Here is an 18,471-nt window from a genome sequence, read left to right as displayed (position 1 = left end):
CAATGGAAATCGTCGAAATTCATGTAGATAAATTAAATTCTTGTTGGGGTTTGTCTTATGAATTAAAAAGAAAACTCTCGAATTCGAAAATTTCAGATGAGAAGAAAACTGCTTTTTTACATAAGAAATTGAAAATGTTCAGTAATGATTCATTGGTTTTGAACTGAAAAGCTTCAGTAATGGCTAAAATAACAAAATTCTATTCAATTTACATATTTTCATGGTTCCAGGTTTCAATTTAATTTTGACTTAATTTGTAATTACCGTAACTACTTATTCTTAAAATTTTCACGAAACTATGTAAATATGTTCCAAACACGTGTCTTAATAAGTTATTAAAGATATTTTTCTAAAAATTATTTTTACACTGATTTTCACGCGGGTCAAATTTTGGTCATTGAGCTTATTCATCTGCTCAATCTCAAAAACCACTTAATAGATCGCCACAATGTTCACATGTTATCATTACTTTACTAGATAGTAATGCTATGATCATTAAGAATCCTGGCAATTACAAGCGTGTGTATTTTTGAAACTATTCATTTGATCAAAAACTTTCTATGAAGAAAATGTAGGTACTTATTTGATATGGAATCTTAAAATATAAAAAATATTTTATCGTTGATTATAAAAAATACTCTCGCTTTATCGTAAATCTCTTTTTTTTCTTTGCACACTTTTTACAGTGATGTATTGATCTATTATTTTTAGTATCTTTTTAAAATCTTTGCAAAATGAAGATATTTTACACAAATTCGCCTGGAAATCCAATTGGAATATGGTTGGAACCGTTTCATGAGCAGGCATATCAAAGAATTTGACCTCTTAAACTCGGTTTTAACATAAATTTCTTCGTCCATTAGATCACATCTGTCACATTGCGTAAATACTGGTTGCATAGATTGCGATTCATGGAAACGCACATTATTAGTTATTTGCTGAATTTCTACTAGTCAGGCAAAACTATTTGCCTACCGGAGACGGATTTACAGAATAATTTTCAACTCCTTATACTTTTTAACCACTTGGATTAAAAAAACAATTCGGAAAAATCAACTGTTCATGAGTTCGCAAGCCGACAATGGAAAATCTCCGAAGTGATTGTGCAATATAATTTTTACCATATCTTTTCGCATAATAAATATCTCAAAAACAAGTTAACTTAAAAATCTGAAAAAAAAAAAATAGGTAGGATAGTCCCATTTATAACCCAAACAATGCTGCCAGAGTTTAGCATATACGAAATTTGAAAATGTAGCTATCAGCGAAATGAAGTGCCCGGATTCTAAATGATCATAGCTTTATCACCGAAAATTTCATCCATTTACAATAACAAATTCAGAAGTTACTAACAAACGATTATTATGCTCTTTTTTCGTTCCCAAAATAATGCGAACCAAAACAGTGACCGCAAAGTGAAATGTTCAATCACCGGTTGAATTTGTAGTTGTTGAAGTAAGTTTTTGATGGCCGACAAAAAATCTTTTAAAAAATATTTTGATATAAAAAAACATTGAGGCGAATAATAGAACCATGGAAACAAGCCCGCAGTGGATATGAAAATGAGGAATCCAAATTAAATACACTGTACACGACCTTGTGAGGATGTCAGAAAATAGATATTGGATGCCATTTTGAAGTCCAAAATGACAGTTTTCGCTTATCCTAAAAATTCTAAAAATGACTGAAAATTGCATAAAACCTTCACCATATGGGTATCGGGTAAAAGGGATAAATGAGTACAAGTCGAATTTCACTATCTGACGCCATGGTACGCCATATGGCGGCGTCTTTTTTCCCTTTTTAAGGTCATTTTTCCTCGGTGGTGACATCCAATCAACTTGTAAATGACTTAAAATCACATGAATAAAGAAAACATAACCTAACTTTGATAAAAATTATGATGATGATAACATTATGGAAAATATGATAATGCGATGAAAATATGACTAAATTTTGACAATAACTTGACAAAACCAGTAGAAATTTGACAAAACACTGCAAAAAAGACTAAAAATTTCAAACTACAAAATTTACAATAATCTAACATCAATCTAATAATACTATGGCCAATTTATAAACCACTTCAATGATTAATGTCAGAAAAATATATGACAAAAATTTGACAGAATTTAGAAAAAAATATGACGAAATACTGACAAAAATGGCATGCTTTATGACAATAGTGACAAAAATATGACAAATGTGAGAGAAATTACAAAAATATAACAAAATAAAAAACAAATTATGACCAAAATTCACAAAAAGTTCTGCCAGAATCATGTAATTTTTTGTCAATTTTTGTTGTTATTGTGTATTTAAAATAGTATGTGACAAAAATGTGACAGAAGTAAGAAAAAAATATGACGAAATACTGAAAAAAGTGACTTAATTTATGACAAAAGTGACAAAAAAATTATAAAAAAATTACAAAAAAATAACAAAATTAAAACACAAATTTTTACAAAAATTCGCGAATATTTCTGTCAAAATTACCTATGTCATTTTATTGTCAATTAATGTCGTTATTTTGTTTTTTTTTTTTTCATTTGGTTTATTTTGTCATAATTCAATTAGATTATCGCAATTTGTTTGTCCGAAATGTTCTGTCAATTTTTTTAAATTTTGCTATAGTTGTATCATATTTTTGTTATTTATGGTCATGGTCATAGTCATCTTTTTATCACATTTGTCATATTTTTGTAATTTTGTTGTTGTTTTTTTTCTAATTGTTCTTATTCTCTTATTTTGTTAAATTTTTTACATTTTACTGTCATATTTGTCATCATTTTTCATCAAATTTCTCAAAAACCACGAGAAATTTTGATTTTCAAGATGAAAGGAACCAAAAGTGTTATCCCTGTTCCAAAATTAATAATAGGTAAAAATTAAGAGTGCTATGAAGTTTTCTACCAGAACAAACATCTTTGATATGTTCCAAAGCATAAATACATATGTCAAAACGTTGTGCTACAACAAAGTTGTTGAATAAACAGAAACTTTAAAATTTAAAGCTCAGAAGCATTTCTTTTACTTAAATCAAATTTTAAAAATCTGAAAAAAAAAAAATAAAATATTAAGTGTGAAGTATGAAAAATTGTGTGGCGTTATTTACCCAGAATCGATCATTTTCGCACATATATCTACTTATTTATCTCTAAGGGCTTCATCTATCTATATATATAAAAATGAATGTTTGTCTGTCTGTCTGTTCCCTATAGACTCGGAAACTACTGAACCGATCATCGTCAAAACTGGCATCTGAGGGTTTTTGAGGCCGGGGATGGTTTCTGTAATAGTCAAAACTCCATCCGACTTAAGGGAAGGGGAGCTTCCATACAAAATTTGTAGTTTTTGGAAACAAATTAAAGTCATGACATCCATTTTCTTGAGATTTTTTTTTCCTTTGGGTGGTTTGTTTTTCGTCTCTATGGTCGAGGCGTCGCAAAAGGAAAGTAACCCAGGCATAGCATACTGATCAGTAGGAATATTTTGGCGCGTATTTCTCAACCAAGCATATTTTCTTTGAGGGGTTTGTTTTTCGTCTCCATGGGCGAGCAAACGTCGTCGCAAGAGGATAGTAACCAAAGCACACTGTTCATTGATTGCTGGAAAATTTAACAATAAGGCGCCTGTTTCTCAAATACGTGGGGGCGATATGCAACCTAGATGTGTTTTTTCTTGCTTATTAGATTTGTACACAGCACGTGGTAATAAATGACGCTTAGATGTGACACGGATTGGTATTTTATCAATCGAATCAAAACCAATTTAAAGATTTGAAAAATACTTCCATATTTAGTTCATGTTAATGTAGGTAGCATTCGAATTTTCATTCAAGGAACATTAGAACATGTTCAAACGTTCAACTTTTTCTGTTGAAAAAAATTAAAAATTATGTTTTCTTCTAGAAATTGTTACTTCGGCCCAAATACACAACTGAAACGAATTTAGAAATGAAGGTGGGAGCTTTTTATTTGAAATAATTCTGAAATAACCATCGTACTTTTTGCTTACATACCAATTCAAGTGCGTACTTAACATGAAAAGTGTTTTTGTGTTACATGGCTGCACTTTTGATCCGCTTCGTTTTTGAAAAGCGAGATTTTAGAACTGATATTCAACTGGAAGCAAAATTTTTAAGAGAAATTTTTAGGATACTCTTAAAATGTTAAAAACAATATTCCCTTCTGTCAACTTACACGGTGGGGCAAGGGCAAACGTCGAACTTTTAAGAAATTCATCTTCAAAATGATTCAATATGTTGGAAAGATCAGAATGGGTATTCCGAATGTTGAAACTGAAGCGGTTATTGAAAATTCTTTAATGTCTTTGTAAATGAAGGTCATTCCCTTTGAACAGCATTCGTTAAAAGTGGAGTAACAAACATAAATTTATATTACAAGAATACTGCAGATATATCAGTGAAACTTGATAGAACAAAAAGCAGGAATTCGTATTAAATCCATTTTAAAGCCATTACTCTGACGCATCTGTAAATAAGCTTTGCAATGACACTTGCCTCAATATACGGGACAAATGTAAACTTAGAAATTTGTTTTTGCCAACATTTTTGAATATTTGACTTTCAAAGAGAAAATTAAAAAAAAACGCTGAGAACTTATTTAGTGATGCAACTGATATTTTTTTTAAATATATATATTTTTACCGTAGTAAATTTATTAAAAAAAAAAAGAAATTTGCACTGTATTTAATACATAACTAATTTAATATATTTTTCATTACCATGATAAGTGCTGTTTGGGTATCGAGCCGGTTTAATTTGCCTACCTTCTTCAAGCAGTGGGGGACAAGATTGAAAAAGATGAGAGAGCTCCCATGTAAATTTAAGATAAAGAGCTTTTCAAAGAAGGGACCATATTTAAAAAGGTTTTTTTTTGGGTACAGAGTACAAATTTCAGATCTTGAAAAACGAGTTTAGAGTTCAAGTTTCAGTAAATAATATATACCATCTTTGAATTGCAATTCAGAACTGCAGCTGCAGCTCTCATTTCAAAGTTGTTGGTTCTGAAGTATTATGAGGTTTGATTTAAAAAAATGCTCTCTAAAATCTAAATTTGAAAAAAATTTTACAAATTACATTTATTTCCGGGGCGGAAGGTGTAGCAAAGCACAACGGGTCAGCTAGTTTGTAAAAAAAAAGACTTAAAAAAGTAAATTTTTAACGCATTTTGGAGAACATTTGTATCCGCGATGTGTATACGACACAGGTCACACAGGTTATTTCTGACAGTCCACATATAAAATGTTTAATGAGTCGACGTCGAATAAATATTATATATAGAAACTTAATGGTAATATTTAAGAACAACCACTTCAGAATTGTTAATCGAAGAAAAAATTGATACTAGAAGAAACAAATTTTACAGGATCTGTACGATTATCTTAATTTTTTTCCGATCAAAGTCGTTTTAACATCTTTATGTCCGCGACTTTGTATCAACGATGCAATTGGCGGACAATCAATGATAAAAATTATCCAGTATAACTGTGTTCTATGTTTTCTCTTGTGCTCACGGACACCGGCTCAAGAGGCAACTTACTTGCTTACATTTTTATTCAATAAAAATCATCGTTTGTTTACAAATCCATTGAAGTCTAATTTATTAGATGACATGAGCCTTCCTTGGCTATAGGCCCATACGGATCCTAAACTCTGGCAACCCTATCATTTTCATTCCGCGAACTAGAAGAAACCAGCGATCTCAGCCAGAGTGCGTGTCGCTTGAGTGTGCAATTTAACGCGCCTTCCAGAGAAAAAAAAACCACTGCTCCATTCGGAAATCGTTCGGTATCATTCCCGGGTAGATATTTAGGTACCGGTCATTTAGGTTCATTTCGCAGGGCCTCCCTGCATTGGCCTTTTCCTTCTCGGTCGGTCGATTTCAAATTGAATTACGCGTCGAGTGCAATTTCGGTGATGACTTTTTATGGGGGGCGGACGATTTTCGGGGGCCCAATGCAAACGGAATTGGAATATCTCCAGGGGATGAAAATGAAATGTTGCCCCGGCTGAAGAAGATTAATAAAGTAGTCATTTAAACTTTTTTTTTCTCTTCTTATCTTCTCGCGCGGCTTCTGTCGTTGTTGACTGAGGAATTCGTTTTTTGTTTTCTGGTGAATTGTTTCATTTGTGAAATTCCTTTTTTTTTTGTGTCAGTTCATTGAGTGAGGCCCGGTTGTTGATTTGTTTCTTTCGTTTTTTATTGTGGTTAATTTAATGAGGGCAAAGATAAACGATTTATATTCAAGAACAACAAGAAGCTATAATTGATTTAATGTAATTCCATGGTGTGCATGCCAATTTGAAAATGTCTTTTGTTTCGGCTTGTCTGAAGGGCAAGTGAAAATATGCAAATTAAGGTGAGTAAATATCAGTTCCGAATATACATTAGCGAAGTTTAACATCATTGCATTTTACTGTGTAAACTTCGATAAAACTATTAATATCATCAGATGAACTTACCAGACAAAGTATCCTGATTATCGTGAATTCATCACATTGATATTTGGATTTGCCTTGATTTGGTTGAACAGGTTTCAGTTTCATACTAATTAAAAAACATGGGTTCATCAAGTGAAATTGAATGCTCTTTGCTCTTTGCTATTTGCTCTTTGCTCTTTGCTCTTTGCTCTTTGCTCTTTGCTCTTTGCTCTTTGCTCTTTGCTCTTTGCTCTTTGCTCTTTGCTCTTTGCTCTTTGCTCTTTGCTCTTTGCTCTTTGCTCTTTGCTCTTTGCTCTTTGCTCTTTGCTTTTTGCTCTTTGCTCTATGCTTTTTGCTCTTTGTTTTTTGCTTTTTGCGTTGGATTTCACTGGCAGACGTCAATGAAGTCGTTCGAAAGAAATCAAAAACGTTTAAAGATTAAAGTTCCTAATTTCAGCTTATAAGTTGATATTTAGTTTTTATGGTTATTTATTTTGTAGACAAGTTTAAATTTTGAGGGACTAATCAAGGACAATAAGATTAAGTTTTTTAATAAAGCCCGTTTATTGCCATAAACCCCATCTTCCATATACAGCAATGTCCCGGCAAGATCACTGTTTTGAACTGAAACAAGCCGCCAAAGTAAGCGAAAGTAGGTGAAGTACGTGGAACGAATTTCGTCCTGAAAACGCTTTACACGTCTTGAATGAAAAGGAACCTTCCTCCCAATGAGCTAACCCCAAAAGCAACTTATGGCTGTAAATGTGGCTTTTTTCTGCCTTTATGCCCTTTAAGATGAATCTCTCAAGTCCGCCGTGCAGTTATGCATGAGGTGTGCAGTTTTGACAAGTGAATTTCGGTCCTGAACCTTACTCATCGTTCAGATGCTGGCGAAAAAAAAATATTGTGGCATACCATCAGCCCGCAGCGAATGAATTTTAATTACTTTCGTACCCTGCATTTTCGTTTTCTGATGAAAGTATCAATCAGTTGGTTCGAAAAATATGTCAAAACCTTGCCGTGAGTCAGAGAAACATTGAAGGAACTGAATGAGTCCGAGGTCTAAGGCCCTGATCTGCTGGCTACTTCCTGAAACATAATTGATGATTTTAAGTCCACTTACGAGACCATCAATATTAATGATTACATCAGTTCAACACTTGTTGTTTGGGTTGTTTCCGTCCACATACGCGCAATAATACCGCCTTTCATCAGCAAAACAACAAAACCCGACGAAATGCTCGGGCAAAAATTGAGTTGGCGTGAGAAGAATCACTTTGCGCAGGCGTCTCCAGAAATGAGTTCTTCGAATTCGTTGAAGCCGCCCGGTCACTTTTGGCCAAACAATGCCTGGCAAAGGCAGCCCGGCAGCGATTCCAGTAATGAATCAATGACTGCCGAATGATGGGTCGATCTTTAGAGGGTTCATTGTGTCGAATGAGAGCTGCCGGACAATGGCGCGTCCTCCAGCTTTAGCTTTAGCTGGTCAATGTTTGGGCAGGTCATTTAGCAAATAACATCATTGTATCTGATGAGACTGGCCGCCCGCCAGCATCCCTTGCAAAGTAACTTGATAAATATGCTATTATTTATTGAAACTCCGTGGGCCCTTTCAGTGGTAATGATTGGACACGGTTGGCTAATGAGACACCAGATCCGAAGGATGTGAAGTTTGAGCAGTAATTCGCCGTTTAATTTTCTTAAGATGTAGGTAGTATGTGTGTCATGAGATATTACACCCTGCGAATAAAACCTGGTTTAATCTTTGTTAAAGAAATTGGTAAAATTCATAAACAACAATTTGCTGATACAAAATGATGACCGAAAAAAATAATCGAACAAGCTCTAGAGCAAAGAACAAAGACAAAAAAAAGCTTACAACAAAGAGCAAAACCTAAAAAGCAGAAATCAAAGAGCAAAATTCAAAGAGCAAAGTGCAAAGAGCAAAGAGCAAAGAGCAAAGAGCAAAGAGCAAAGAGCAAAGAGCAAAGAGCAAAGAGCAAAGAGCAAAGAGCAAAGAGCAAAGAGCAAAGAGCAAAGAGCAAAGAGCAAAGAGCAAAGAGCAAAGAGCAAAGAGCAAAAAGAAAAAAATAAAGAGCAAAAAGCGAAGAGCAAAAAGCTAAGAGCAAGGAGCAAAGAGCAAAGAGCAAAAAGCGAAAAAAGAAAAGTGAAAATCTAAGGGCGGTATGTGAATTTCAGATGACCAAATGACAAAAATGACAAAAATGACAAAAATGACAAAAATGACAAAAATGACAAAAATGACAAAAATTTTAAAAAAATTACAAAAATAACAAAAAAATTTAAAAAATGACAAAAATGACAAAAATGACAAAAATGACAAAAATGACAAAAATGACAAAAATGACAAAAATGACAAAAATGACAAAAATGACAAAAATGACAAAAATGACAAAAATGACAAAAATGACAAAAATGACAAAAATGACAAAAATGACAAAAATGACAAAAATGACAAAAATGACAAAAATGACAAAAATGACAAAAATGACAAAAATGACAAAAATGACAAAAATGACAAAAATGACAAAAATGACAAAAATGACAAAAATGACAAAAATGACAAAAATGACAAAAATGACAAAAATGACAAAAATGACAAAAATGACAAAAATGACAAAAATGACAAAAATGACAAAAATGACAAAAATGACAAAAATGACAAAAATGACAAAAATGACAAAAATGACAAAAATGACAAAAATGACAAAAATGACAAAAATGACAAAAATGACAAAAATGACAAAAATGACAAAAATGACAAAAATGACAAAAATGACAAAAATGACAAAAATGACAAAAATGACAAAAATGACAAAAATGACAAAAATGACAAAAATGACAAAAATGACAAAAATGAAAAAAATGACAAAAATGACAAAAATGACAAAAATGACAAAAATGACAAAAATGACAAAAATGACAAAAATGACAAAAATGACAAAAATGACAAAAATGACAAAAATGACAAAAATGACAAAAATGACAAAAATGACAAAAATGACAAAAATGACAAAAATGACAAAAATGACAAAAATGACAAAAATGACAAAAATGACAAAAATGACAAAAATGACAAAAATGACAAAAATGACAAAAATGACAAAAATTACAAAAATGACAAAAATGACAAAAATGACAAAAATGACAAAAATGACAAAAATGACAAAATGACAAAAATGACAAAAATGACAAAAATGACAAAAATGACAAAAATGACAAAAATGACAAAAATGACAAAAATGACAAAAATGACAAAAATGACAAAAATGACAAAAATGACAAAAATGACAAAAATGACAAAAATGACAAAAATGGCAAAAAATGACAAAAATGACAAAAATGACAAAAATGACAAAAATGACAAAAATGACAAAAATGACAAAAATGACAAAAATGACAAAAATGACAAAAATGACAAAAATGACAAAAATGACAAAAATGACAAAAATGACAAAAATGACAAAAATGACAAAAATGACAAAAATGACAAAAATGACAAAAATGACAAAAATGACAAAAATGACAAAAATGACAAAAATGACAAAAATGACAAAAATGACAAAAATGACAAAAATGACAAAAATGACAAAAATGACAAAAATGACAAAAATGACAAAAATGACAAAAATGACAAAAATGACAAAAATGACAAAAATGACAAAAATGACAAAAATGACAAAAATGACAAAAATGACAAAAATGACAAAAATGACAAAAATGACAACAATGACAAAAATGACAAAAATGAAAAAAATGAAAAAAATGACAAAAATGACAAAAATGACAAAAATGACAAAAATGACAAAAATGACAAAAATGACAAAAATGACAAAAATGACAAAAATGACAAAAATGACAAAAATGACAAAAATGACAAAAATGACAAAAATGACAAAAATGACAAAAATGACAAAAATGACAAAAATGACAAAAATGACAAAAATGACAAAAATGACAAAAATGACAAAAATGACAAAAATGACAAAAATGACAAAAATGACAAAAATGACAAAAATGACAAAAATGACAAAAATGACCAAAATGACCAAAATGACAAAAATGACAAAAATGACAAAAATGACAAAAATGACAAAAATGACAAAAATGACAAAAATGACGAAAATGACAAAAATGACAAAAATGACGAAAATGACAAAAATGACAAAAATGACAAAAATGACAAAAATGACAAAAATGACAAAAATGACAAAAATGACAAAAATGACAAAAATGACAAAAATGACAAAAATAACAAAAATGACAAAAATGACAAAAATGACAAAAATGACAAAAATGACAAAAATGACAAAAATGACAAAAATGACAAAAATGACAAAAATGACAAAAATGACAAAAATGACAAAAATGACAAAAATGACAAATGTGACAAAAATGACAAAAATGACAAAAATGACAAAAATGACAAAAATGACAAAAATGACAAAAATGACAAAAATGACAAAAATGACAAAAATGACAAAAATGACAAAAATGACAAAAATGACAAAAATGACAAAAATGACAAAAATGACAAAAATGACAAAAATGACAAAAATGACAAAAATGACAAAAATGACAAAAATGACAAAAATGACAAAAATGACAAAAATGACAAAAATGACAAAAATGACAAAAATGACAAAAATGACAAAAATGACAAAAATGACAAAAATGACAAAAATGACAAAAATGACAAAAATGACAAAAATGAAAAAAATGACAAAAATGACAAAAATGACAAAAATGACAAAAATGACAAAAATGACAAAAATGACAAAAATGACAAAAATGACAAAAATGACAAAAATGACAAAAATGACAAAAATGACAAAAATGACAAAAATGACAAAAATGACAAAAATGACAAAAATGACAAAAATGACAAAAATGACAAAAATGACCAAAATGACCAAAATGACCAAAATGACCAAAATGACCAAAATGACCAAAATGACCAAAATGACAAAAATGACGAAAATGACGAAAATGACAAAAATGACAAAAATGACAAAAATGACAAAAATGACAAAAATGACAAAAATGACAAAAATGACAAAAATGACAAAAATGACAAAAATGACAAAAATGACAAAAATGACAAAAATGACAAAAATGACAAAAATGACAAAAATGACAAAAATGACAAAAATGACAAAAATGACAAAAATGACAAAAATGACAAAAATGACAAAAATGACAAAAATGACAAAAATGACAAAAATGACAAAAATGACAAAAATGACAAAAATGACAAAAATGACAAAAATGACAAAAATGACAAAAATGACAAAAATGACAAAAATGACAAAAATGACAAAAATGACAAAAATGACAAAAATGACAAAAATGACAAAAATGACAAAAATGACAAAAATGACAAAAATGACAAAAATGAAAAAAATGAAAAAAATGACAAAAATGACAAAAATGACAAAAATGACAAAAATGACAAAAGTGACAAAAATGACAAAAATGACAAAAATGACAAAAATGACAAAAATGACAAAAATGACAAAAATGACAAAAATGACAAAAATGACAAAAATGACAAAAATGACAAAAATGACAAAAATGACAAAAATGACAAAAATGACAAAAATGACAAAAATGACAAAAATGACAAAAATGACAAAAATGACAAAAATGACAAAAATGACAAAAATGACAAAAATGACAAAAATGACAAAAATGACAAAAATGACAAAAATGACAAAAATGACAAAAATGACAAAAATGACAAAAATGACAAAAATGACAAAAATGACAAAAATGACAAAAATGACAAAAATGAAAAAAATGACAAAAATGACAAAAATGACAAAAATGACAAAAATGACAAAAATGACAAAAATGACAAAAATGACAAAAATGACAAAAATGACAAAAATGACAAAAATGACAAAAATGACAAAAATGACAAAAATGACAAAAATGACAAAAATGACAAAAATGACAAAAATGACAAAAATGACAAAAATGACAAAAATGACAAAAATGACAAAAATGACAAAAATGACAAAAATGACAAAAATGACAAAAATGACAAAAATGACAAAAATGACAAAAATGACAAAAATGACAAAAATGACAAAAATGACAAAAATGACAAAAATGACAAAAATGACAAAAATGACAAAAATGACAAAAATGACAAAAATGACAAAAATGACAAAAATGACAAAAATGACAAAAATGACAAAAATGACAAAACTGACAAAAATGACAAAAATGACAAAAATGACAAAAAAGAAATAAAAGACTTAAATGGCAAAAATGACAAAAGTGACAAAAATAAATCGATAAATTGAGAAATTTAATAAAGCGTGGAAATGGAAATTTAAAAAAATGAGACTGTCTGAATTTATTCCTGAAATTTTTTGAATTCTCTAAAGAAATAATTTGAAATATTCAATCTTCTTTAAATTGTACCTTTGATTAAGATTTCTTATCGAAAAATAATGGCATTATCTTGTTGAGCTTAATTTTGCATAGAAAAGAATTTAGTTTTTACAAGTAGTTTTAAAGTTATTTGAGTTTCACTGTGTTAAAAGTCACAATATTCAGGTTTTTGCTTTTTAAGAATTTGGTGACTAAGAGCAATTTGTTGTAAAAAAAACTTCAGATTTGAATATCGAATCTTTAATGATTTATAGTGTTATTGGTTTGAGTCACTTTGTTATATTACACAGACTTTTTAATACTGTTATAAATTTTTAAAAACTCTCATAGGTGGTTTGTTGATTTCCTTACAAAAACAGTTTGCGTCAAAGCTATTGAAAATTTCTTCTTATTTATATAACGTTATGTATTTATGAAAAAATCCATTTAGGTTGTGAAAAATACCAACAATATTCAAGCTGATTATGTTACACGTAAACAGAAAGTTGTTTATTGGAAATTCGGTGGAGAGCAACATTTTTGAATAATCTCTATGATACGTGCAAAACACAACCTTAATCATTTATAATCATGGTGTTTCCTCCAATTACCATTTGATATCGCTGGTTAAACTATAGTATTTTATAAAATTGGCACCTTGCGCACAAAAATGGGTCCGCATCATATGACACATGATCGATCGATGCGGTTCGCTTGGTCAGGTTGATTTAAATATCGAATGGAATGACAGGTATTCTCCGCTGGCCTGTCGTGTTGGAGAAAATTTAAAATAATTTCAAAAATTTATGAGCCCAAAATTATAGACATTTGAGAGAAAACATTTCCTGCGGCTATTATTTAGCCGAAACTGATGACTGGTGACTTACTTAATACAGTTTTTTTACTCGTTTGTATTTCTCTCATCATCATCATCTGCCCATTTCTCATATACGGTCTTCAAAAACGGTGATTTCCACGCGGATCAATTTTCGACGATGTTTTCGTTGAAGGTACCAGCTAAAAACGCTGGACTGGTTGAGGGTTGAATTGATATTTGAGCTCTCGGTAGTTTTGGGAGTCGCATGATGGTGTGTTTATTTTTCACAGACAATTTATACCCACTGGCACTGACTGCTGGAAAACACAACGGAAATCGATAATGTTTTCTGTTTTGGGACCAGAAAACAGAAAAAGTAAACATCCCGTTTTCGGGCATTTGATTGGACCGGGGATCGGGGTGGCCAAATTTGGGGATAATGACACCTCTCCGGGCCTTTTTTTTTTCTCTCGGTGATTGAGAAACGAAGCCGGGAGATGAAACTGGCGGCGTGGGAATATTTTCTGGACAAGTGTAAACAGGTTGTTCTGGGAAGAAAGTGAAACACGATAGCTCATGCTGATGGGATTGAGGGAGCAATCATCGACATGGGTGATGATCTAAAAAAAAATTGACAAACTCTAATTTTGTTTTTGTTTTTATTTTTTTTTAGGATGTTTCGTAACGATCGGTTCATATTCAAGTTGTTTATCATTACGAAAGATAATTTAAATGTTCAATTGATATGTATCTAGATTTTTAATGAGATCATCCTTTGTTTTGATATGAACTGAACTCCCCTAGTAATATATCAATTCTGTAAGTATTTTTATATGCTGATTTTTATATGAATTTTATGTCTTAAGGATTTGATCAAAAAATTGGATCAAAACTTGACATTAGATTCAATCTTTTATTATAACAAAAAAGTCAACATCAACTATGGGATGTTTTGAAAACTGGAAGACATTGTTCATAATCATGTATCACTTTTTATGAAACAATGTAATAATTTGGTTTTATCAGATAATTGAACACTTTGGATCAGCCTCTAATCCAACATAAATTTTCCGGTCCGAATGATTAAGACCCTCAACAAATCCTGATTATCTATATTAAATTTACATCTCATTTCACTTTTTCGCTTTCAACGAGCCAGCTTACAAACTATCGTCTAATCCGGTTCCAAAACTAAACCGTTTGCGATCATAACTGGAGCACTCCGGAATAGTAGAATGAGACGCTGAAACGAATATCGATTTTTTTCGGGTGTTCAACTCTACCTGATAATGATTAACGACAGTAATCAGCCTCCCCCGAAAACAGATAATTCACCTGTCCGTTTGAAATCAACCAACCTGAAACAGATTCAATTTGTAAACAGTTGAGGCGGAATTGTGTCATTTTTTTCTCTCTTTCAACTAGGCTTTGTTTTCTGCCCAAAACATATGAAAGCAACAAATCTCGCCAAAGATTTGTCTTGTTTGATTAGCTATGATTTATGGGAATCGGTTTATCGGAGCAAGTGAGGTGGTTCGAATCGACTTCCCGAGTGATGTAGGATACTAAAATTGAAATAATGTGTTTTAAAGATGATGAAAAATGCCGAGCCTGGAATAGATGGAAAAAAATGTTAGGCCTTCTTCAAGTTTTATTTCAAAAAAAGAATAAAACTTAAATGTTGAGCGAGTCGTAAGAATAACTTGACCATGTTCACACTTTCAAGCGGGTTGAGAGGACAGCCTGAGCATATAGATAGAAATTTCAAGCGAGTTAAGAGAGTAGCTTCAAATTGAGAAGGCAAGTTTAGAGGACAGCCTGAACTTTTTCGATAAAAATTTCAAGCGAGTTGAGAGGACAGCTTGAAATTGAAAGGCGAGTTGAGAGGACGACCTTAGCATAGTGATAGACATTTCAGGCGAGTTTAGAGGGCAGGCGAGTTGAGAGGACAGCCTGAATCTTTTCGTTAAAGAAAAGCGAATTTTAACAAATTTAAAAATTTGTTCTGATAATCGAACATGAATTTTTTTCTGCACTGGAACAGATCCATTCAACATTACGTGCTGTGTGGCAGTGGCAAAAATACTGCTATTGAGGTACTGGTCCATGTTTTACAAGGCGACTTATCCAGTACTTCCGAGATACGTCTACCTCATATTACGTCTATTTGAATTCTCAATTTCTCAATGAGTACTTCGATACTCTTACCCAGAATATCTGGCAACACTGTTGTGTTACCACAAACCCAATTTGAGTATTCTCTCCTAACCGTGTGACGATGTAAACATTTGTACCGCGTTTATCATCATCACCTGTTATCAGCAATCATTGATGTATTGTTCTCGATTGCGAATTGGAAATAGCAAGAGGAACCAAAACAAACAATGTTTTGGTTCTGCTGCAATCGGCAGCAATGTGGATCCGCCGAAACCGTAAGTATCTACACCTCTCCTCAATTCGCAGATTGAGTATGCTGAACACCTTCGCGTGCCTCGCCCTTGATAACGCCTTCGTGAACGCATCAGCTGGCTGATGGTCAGTAGAGATGTGTCTCAAAGATAGCTGAACGCTTCTTAAGATCTCTCTGATGGATGCATACTTCACATCCAGATACTTCATCCGCTGATGAGTCCACGCCTTTTTCAGATACTGAATGCAAAGGATGTTGTCTTCCATTAACGTGAAAGGAGTGCTAACCACACCTCCGTTCACCAAGGAAGTTTGTTAACCACAAAGCTTCTTTGACCGCATGGCAAAGGGCTCCGATCTCAGCTGACGTTTCGTCGACCACGAAATAAGATTTCCGAAGATCATGTAAGCGTAACCTGATGCAGATCTTCGATCATCGGAGTCGTTAGAAAAATCAGCATATCCGATGAGTGGTTCAGGTTTCGCGTTTCTGCGGAATACCAACGCCGTATCGGTCGTACCTCGATGGTATTGCCGAATACGCTTCAGGCCTTGCCAATGCCTTGTCCACCGGGCTGGCCAGGTATTTGCTCAGTGCCCTAACCACAGCACAGATAACTGGTCTCGAATATGTCGCCAGATATTGTAGACAACCGATCAATTCTTTGAGGGGTTGTTCGGTAATAACCTCACCATCGTTCAGCTTCGTCCAGCGTACGTTTGTGTCAAGCGATGTGTTTACGGGTTTAAAATCGGCTATACCGAAACGTTGCAGAACCTTCTCAACGTATCCTGATTGCGCAATCTCGATGACGCTATTCGGGAAGTCTCGCTTGATGGTTATCCCCAAGAAAGTCTGGAATTCCAGAAGATCCTTTATCTGGAATAGCCTTCCAAGCTCGGTCTTGATCCAGATAACCTCTGAAACGTATTTTTTGGCAATCAGGATGTCATCCACGTACAGGATGTGGGTGAGTTCTCGCTTACAGGATCGATAAACGCAGCAGTCACTCTTCAACGGATAGAAACCAAGCTTCAAACCAAACCGGTTCCAAGCACGATCCGCTTGCTTCAAGGCTTTTATGTAATCGAACGACCTTCGATTTACCGCCGTCATCGTTTGGTAACTGCATGAAGATAATTTCTTCTAAATTTTTAATGCAGTTTTGACGTCCATCTGATGAACGACCATGTCGTATTCGTTCGCCAACGTCAAGAACGCTCTCCATCTGGAACGACTGGAGTGTATGTTTCCCAGTTGTCCAATCCTGGTCTTTGAGAACATCCTTTCGCGACCAATCGAGCCTTGTAACGACCATCGTCCTTCACGGTGAACACCCACTTATTCAGGATGGGTTTCCTGTGACCCGGAGGCAAGCTAACCGGTTCCCAAGTCTTGTTCTCCTTCAGGGCTGTCATCTCCTCGTCGATGGCGACCTTCCAGGAATCCCAGTCGTCCCGGCGCTTTAGCTCCAAGATGATCTGAGGTAGCTCCTCATCAACAACAGCAGCTACGTTAGCCACGTAGCGCTGTGTAGTCCCTCTTGTTCGCTAACTTCGTCTAAGTTCGGTTCAGGGGTGACGGAATCTTGGTCATCATCGTCATCGTCCGGGAATTCTTCGCTGCTCTCGTTATTGCTCTCGCCGTGATCGTCAACAACCACACTGTTAACCACAGTGCGATCGGGATCAGCAGGCACATCGGCTAACCGCTCGAATGTGTTTTCAATTTCGCACACGTCGGCTAACTTCTCGAGTGTAGGATGATGTTCTAGCTCGTACACATCGGCTAACCGCTCAGATGTGAAGGCCTCGGGTGGGATCTTAACATTCTTGTCGATGACCAGCTGTTCGTGAACAACATCGCTTCGATTGGGCTTCAACAACAAATCAGGGCAGTACTCGCTGTTCAGGAGTTTTCCTCGGGCGAAAACCTCCCCTGAAAACGAAAACTGTACTTGCTTTCCGAGAAAAGTAACTCTTTTCCCATTCTCGGTGCATTTTCTGACCGAAAGAAAGTTGTCCTCCAAACCTGGGATCCCAAGTACATCCAACAGTAGAATTGGAACAATTGACTTCCCAATTATTCTGCTCAAATGCATTGTTCCAGTTTTGAAAGCTTTCAGTATTTCTCCGCTCTTCGCTGTAGCGATCTCAACTGGCTCTGGAGGATTTCGAACGCCCTCAAGCAGGTTCTCGTCCCACACAATATGCTGACTGGCACCAGAATCGATGATAAATCTACCTATTTGTTCATTCTGGTGGTTGATGACCTCAGCATGCGAATGTACAGCATATTGCTTTCTCGAACGATGATTTCTGGTAACCCCAGATAAACAACTTCTTGCCGCAAAGCCTTCATTTCACGATGACTTCGAGAATCTGCACTCTCGGCAGG

General features: G+C 33.1%; 1 protein-coding gene across 1 annotated transcript; it reads right to left on the bottom strand.

Moving 5' to 3' along the window:
* Nucleotides 1–17,285: 17,285 nt before the first annotated feature.
* On the bottom strand, nt 17,286–18,175 carry LOC129741505 (uncharacterized). Its single transcript, XM_055733247.1, has 2 exons — nt 17,630–18,175; nt 17,286–17,555 (listed from the first exon to the last, which is right to left on the bottom strand). The coding sequence occupies exons 1-2, from the start codon at nt 18,173–18,175 to the stop codon at nt 17,286–17,288; spliced, it is 816 nt and encodes a 271-aa protein (XP_055589222.1).
* Nucleotides 18,176–18,471: the final 296 nt, after the last annotated feature.

This window comes from Uranotaenia lowii, chromosome 2, assembly GCF_029784155.1.
Source record: "Uranotaenia lowii strain MFRU-FL chromosome 2, ASM2978415v1, whole genome shotgun sequence".
NCBI classification, from domain to species: Eukaryota; Metazoa; Arthropoda; class Insecta; order Diptera; family Culicidae; genus Uranotaenia; species Uranotaenia lowii.
Note: the sequence above shows the minus strand (reverse complement) of the source record. Positions and strands in the feature narration are given on the sequence as shown.

Excerpts from the sequence above, each read along its gene's own strand:
- LOC129741505 (XM_055733247.1), bottom strand. The coding sequence starts at position 18,175 with ATGCATTTGAGCAGAATAATTGGGAAGTCAATTGTTCCAATTCTACTG. Across the intron at positions 17,556-17,629 it reads CTGAACCGAACTTAGACGAA|ATCATCTTGGAGCTAAAGCG; the intron begins GTTAGCGAACAA and ends GAGCTACCTCAG.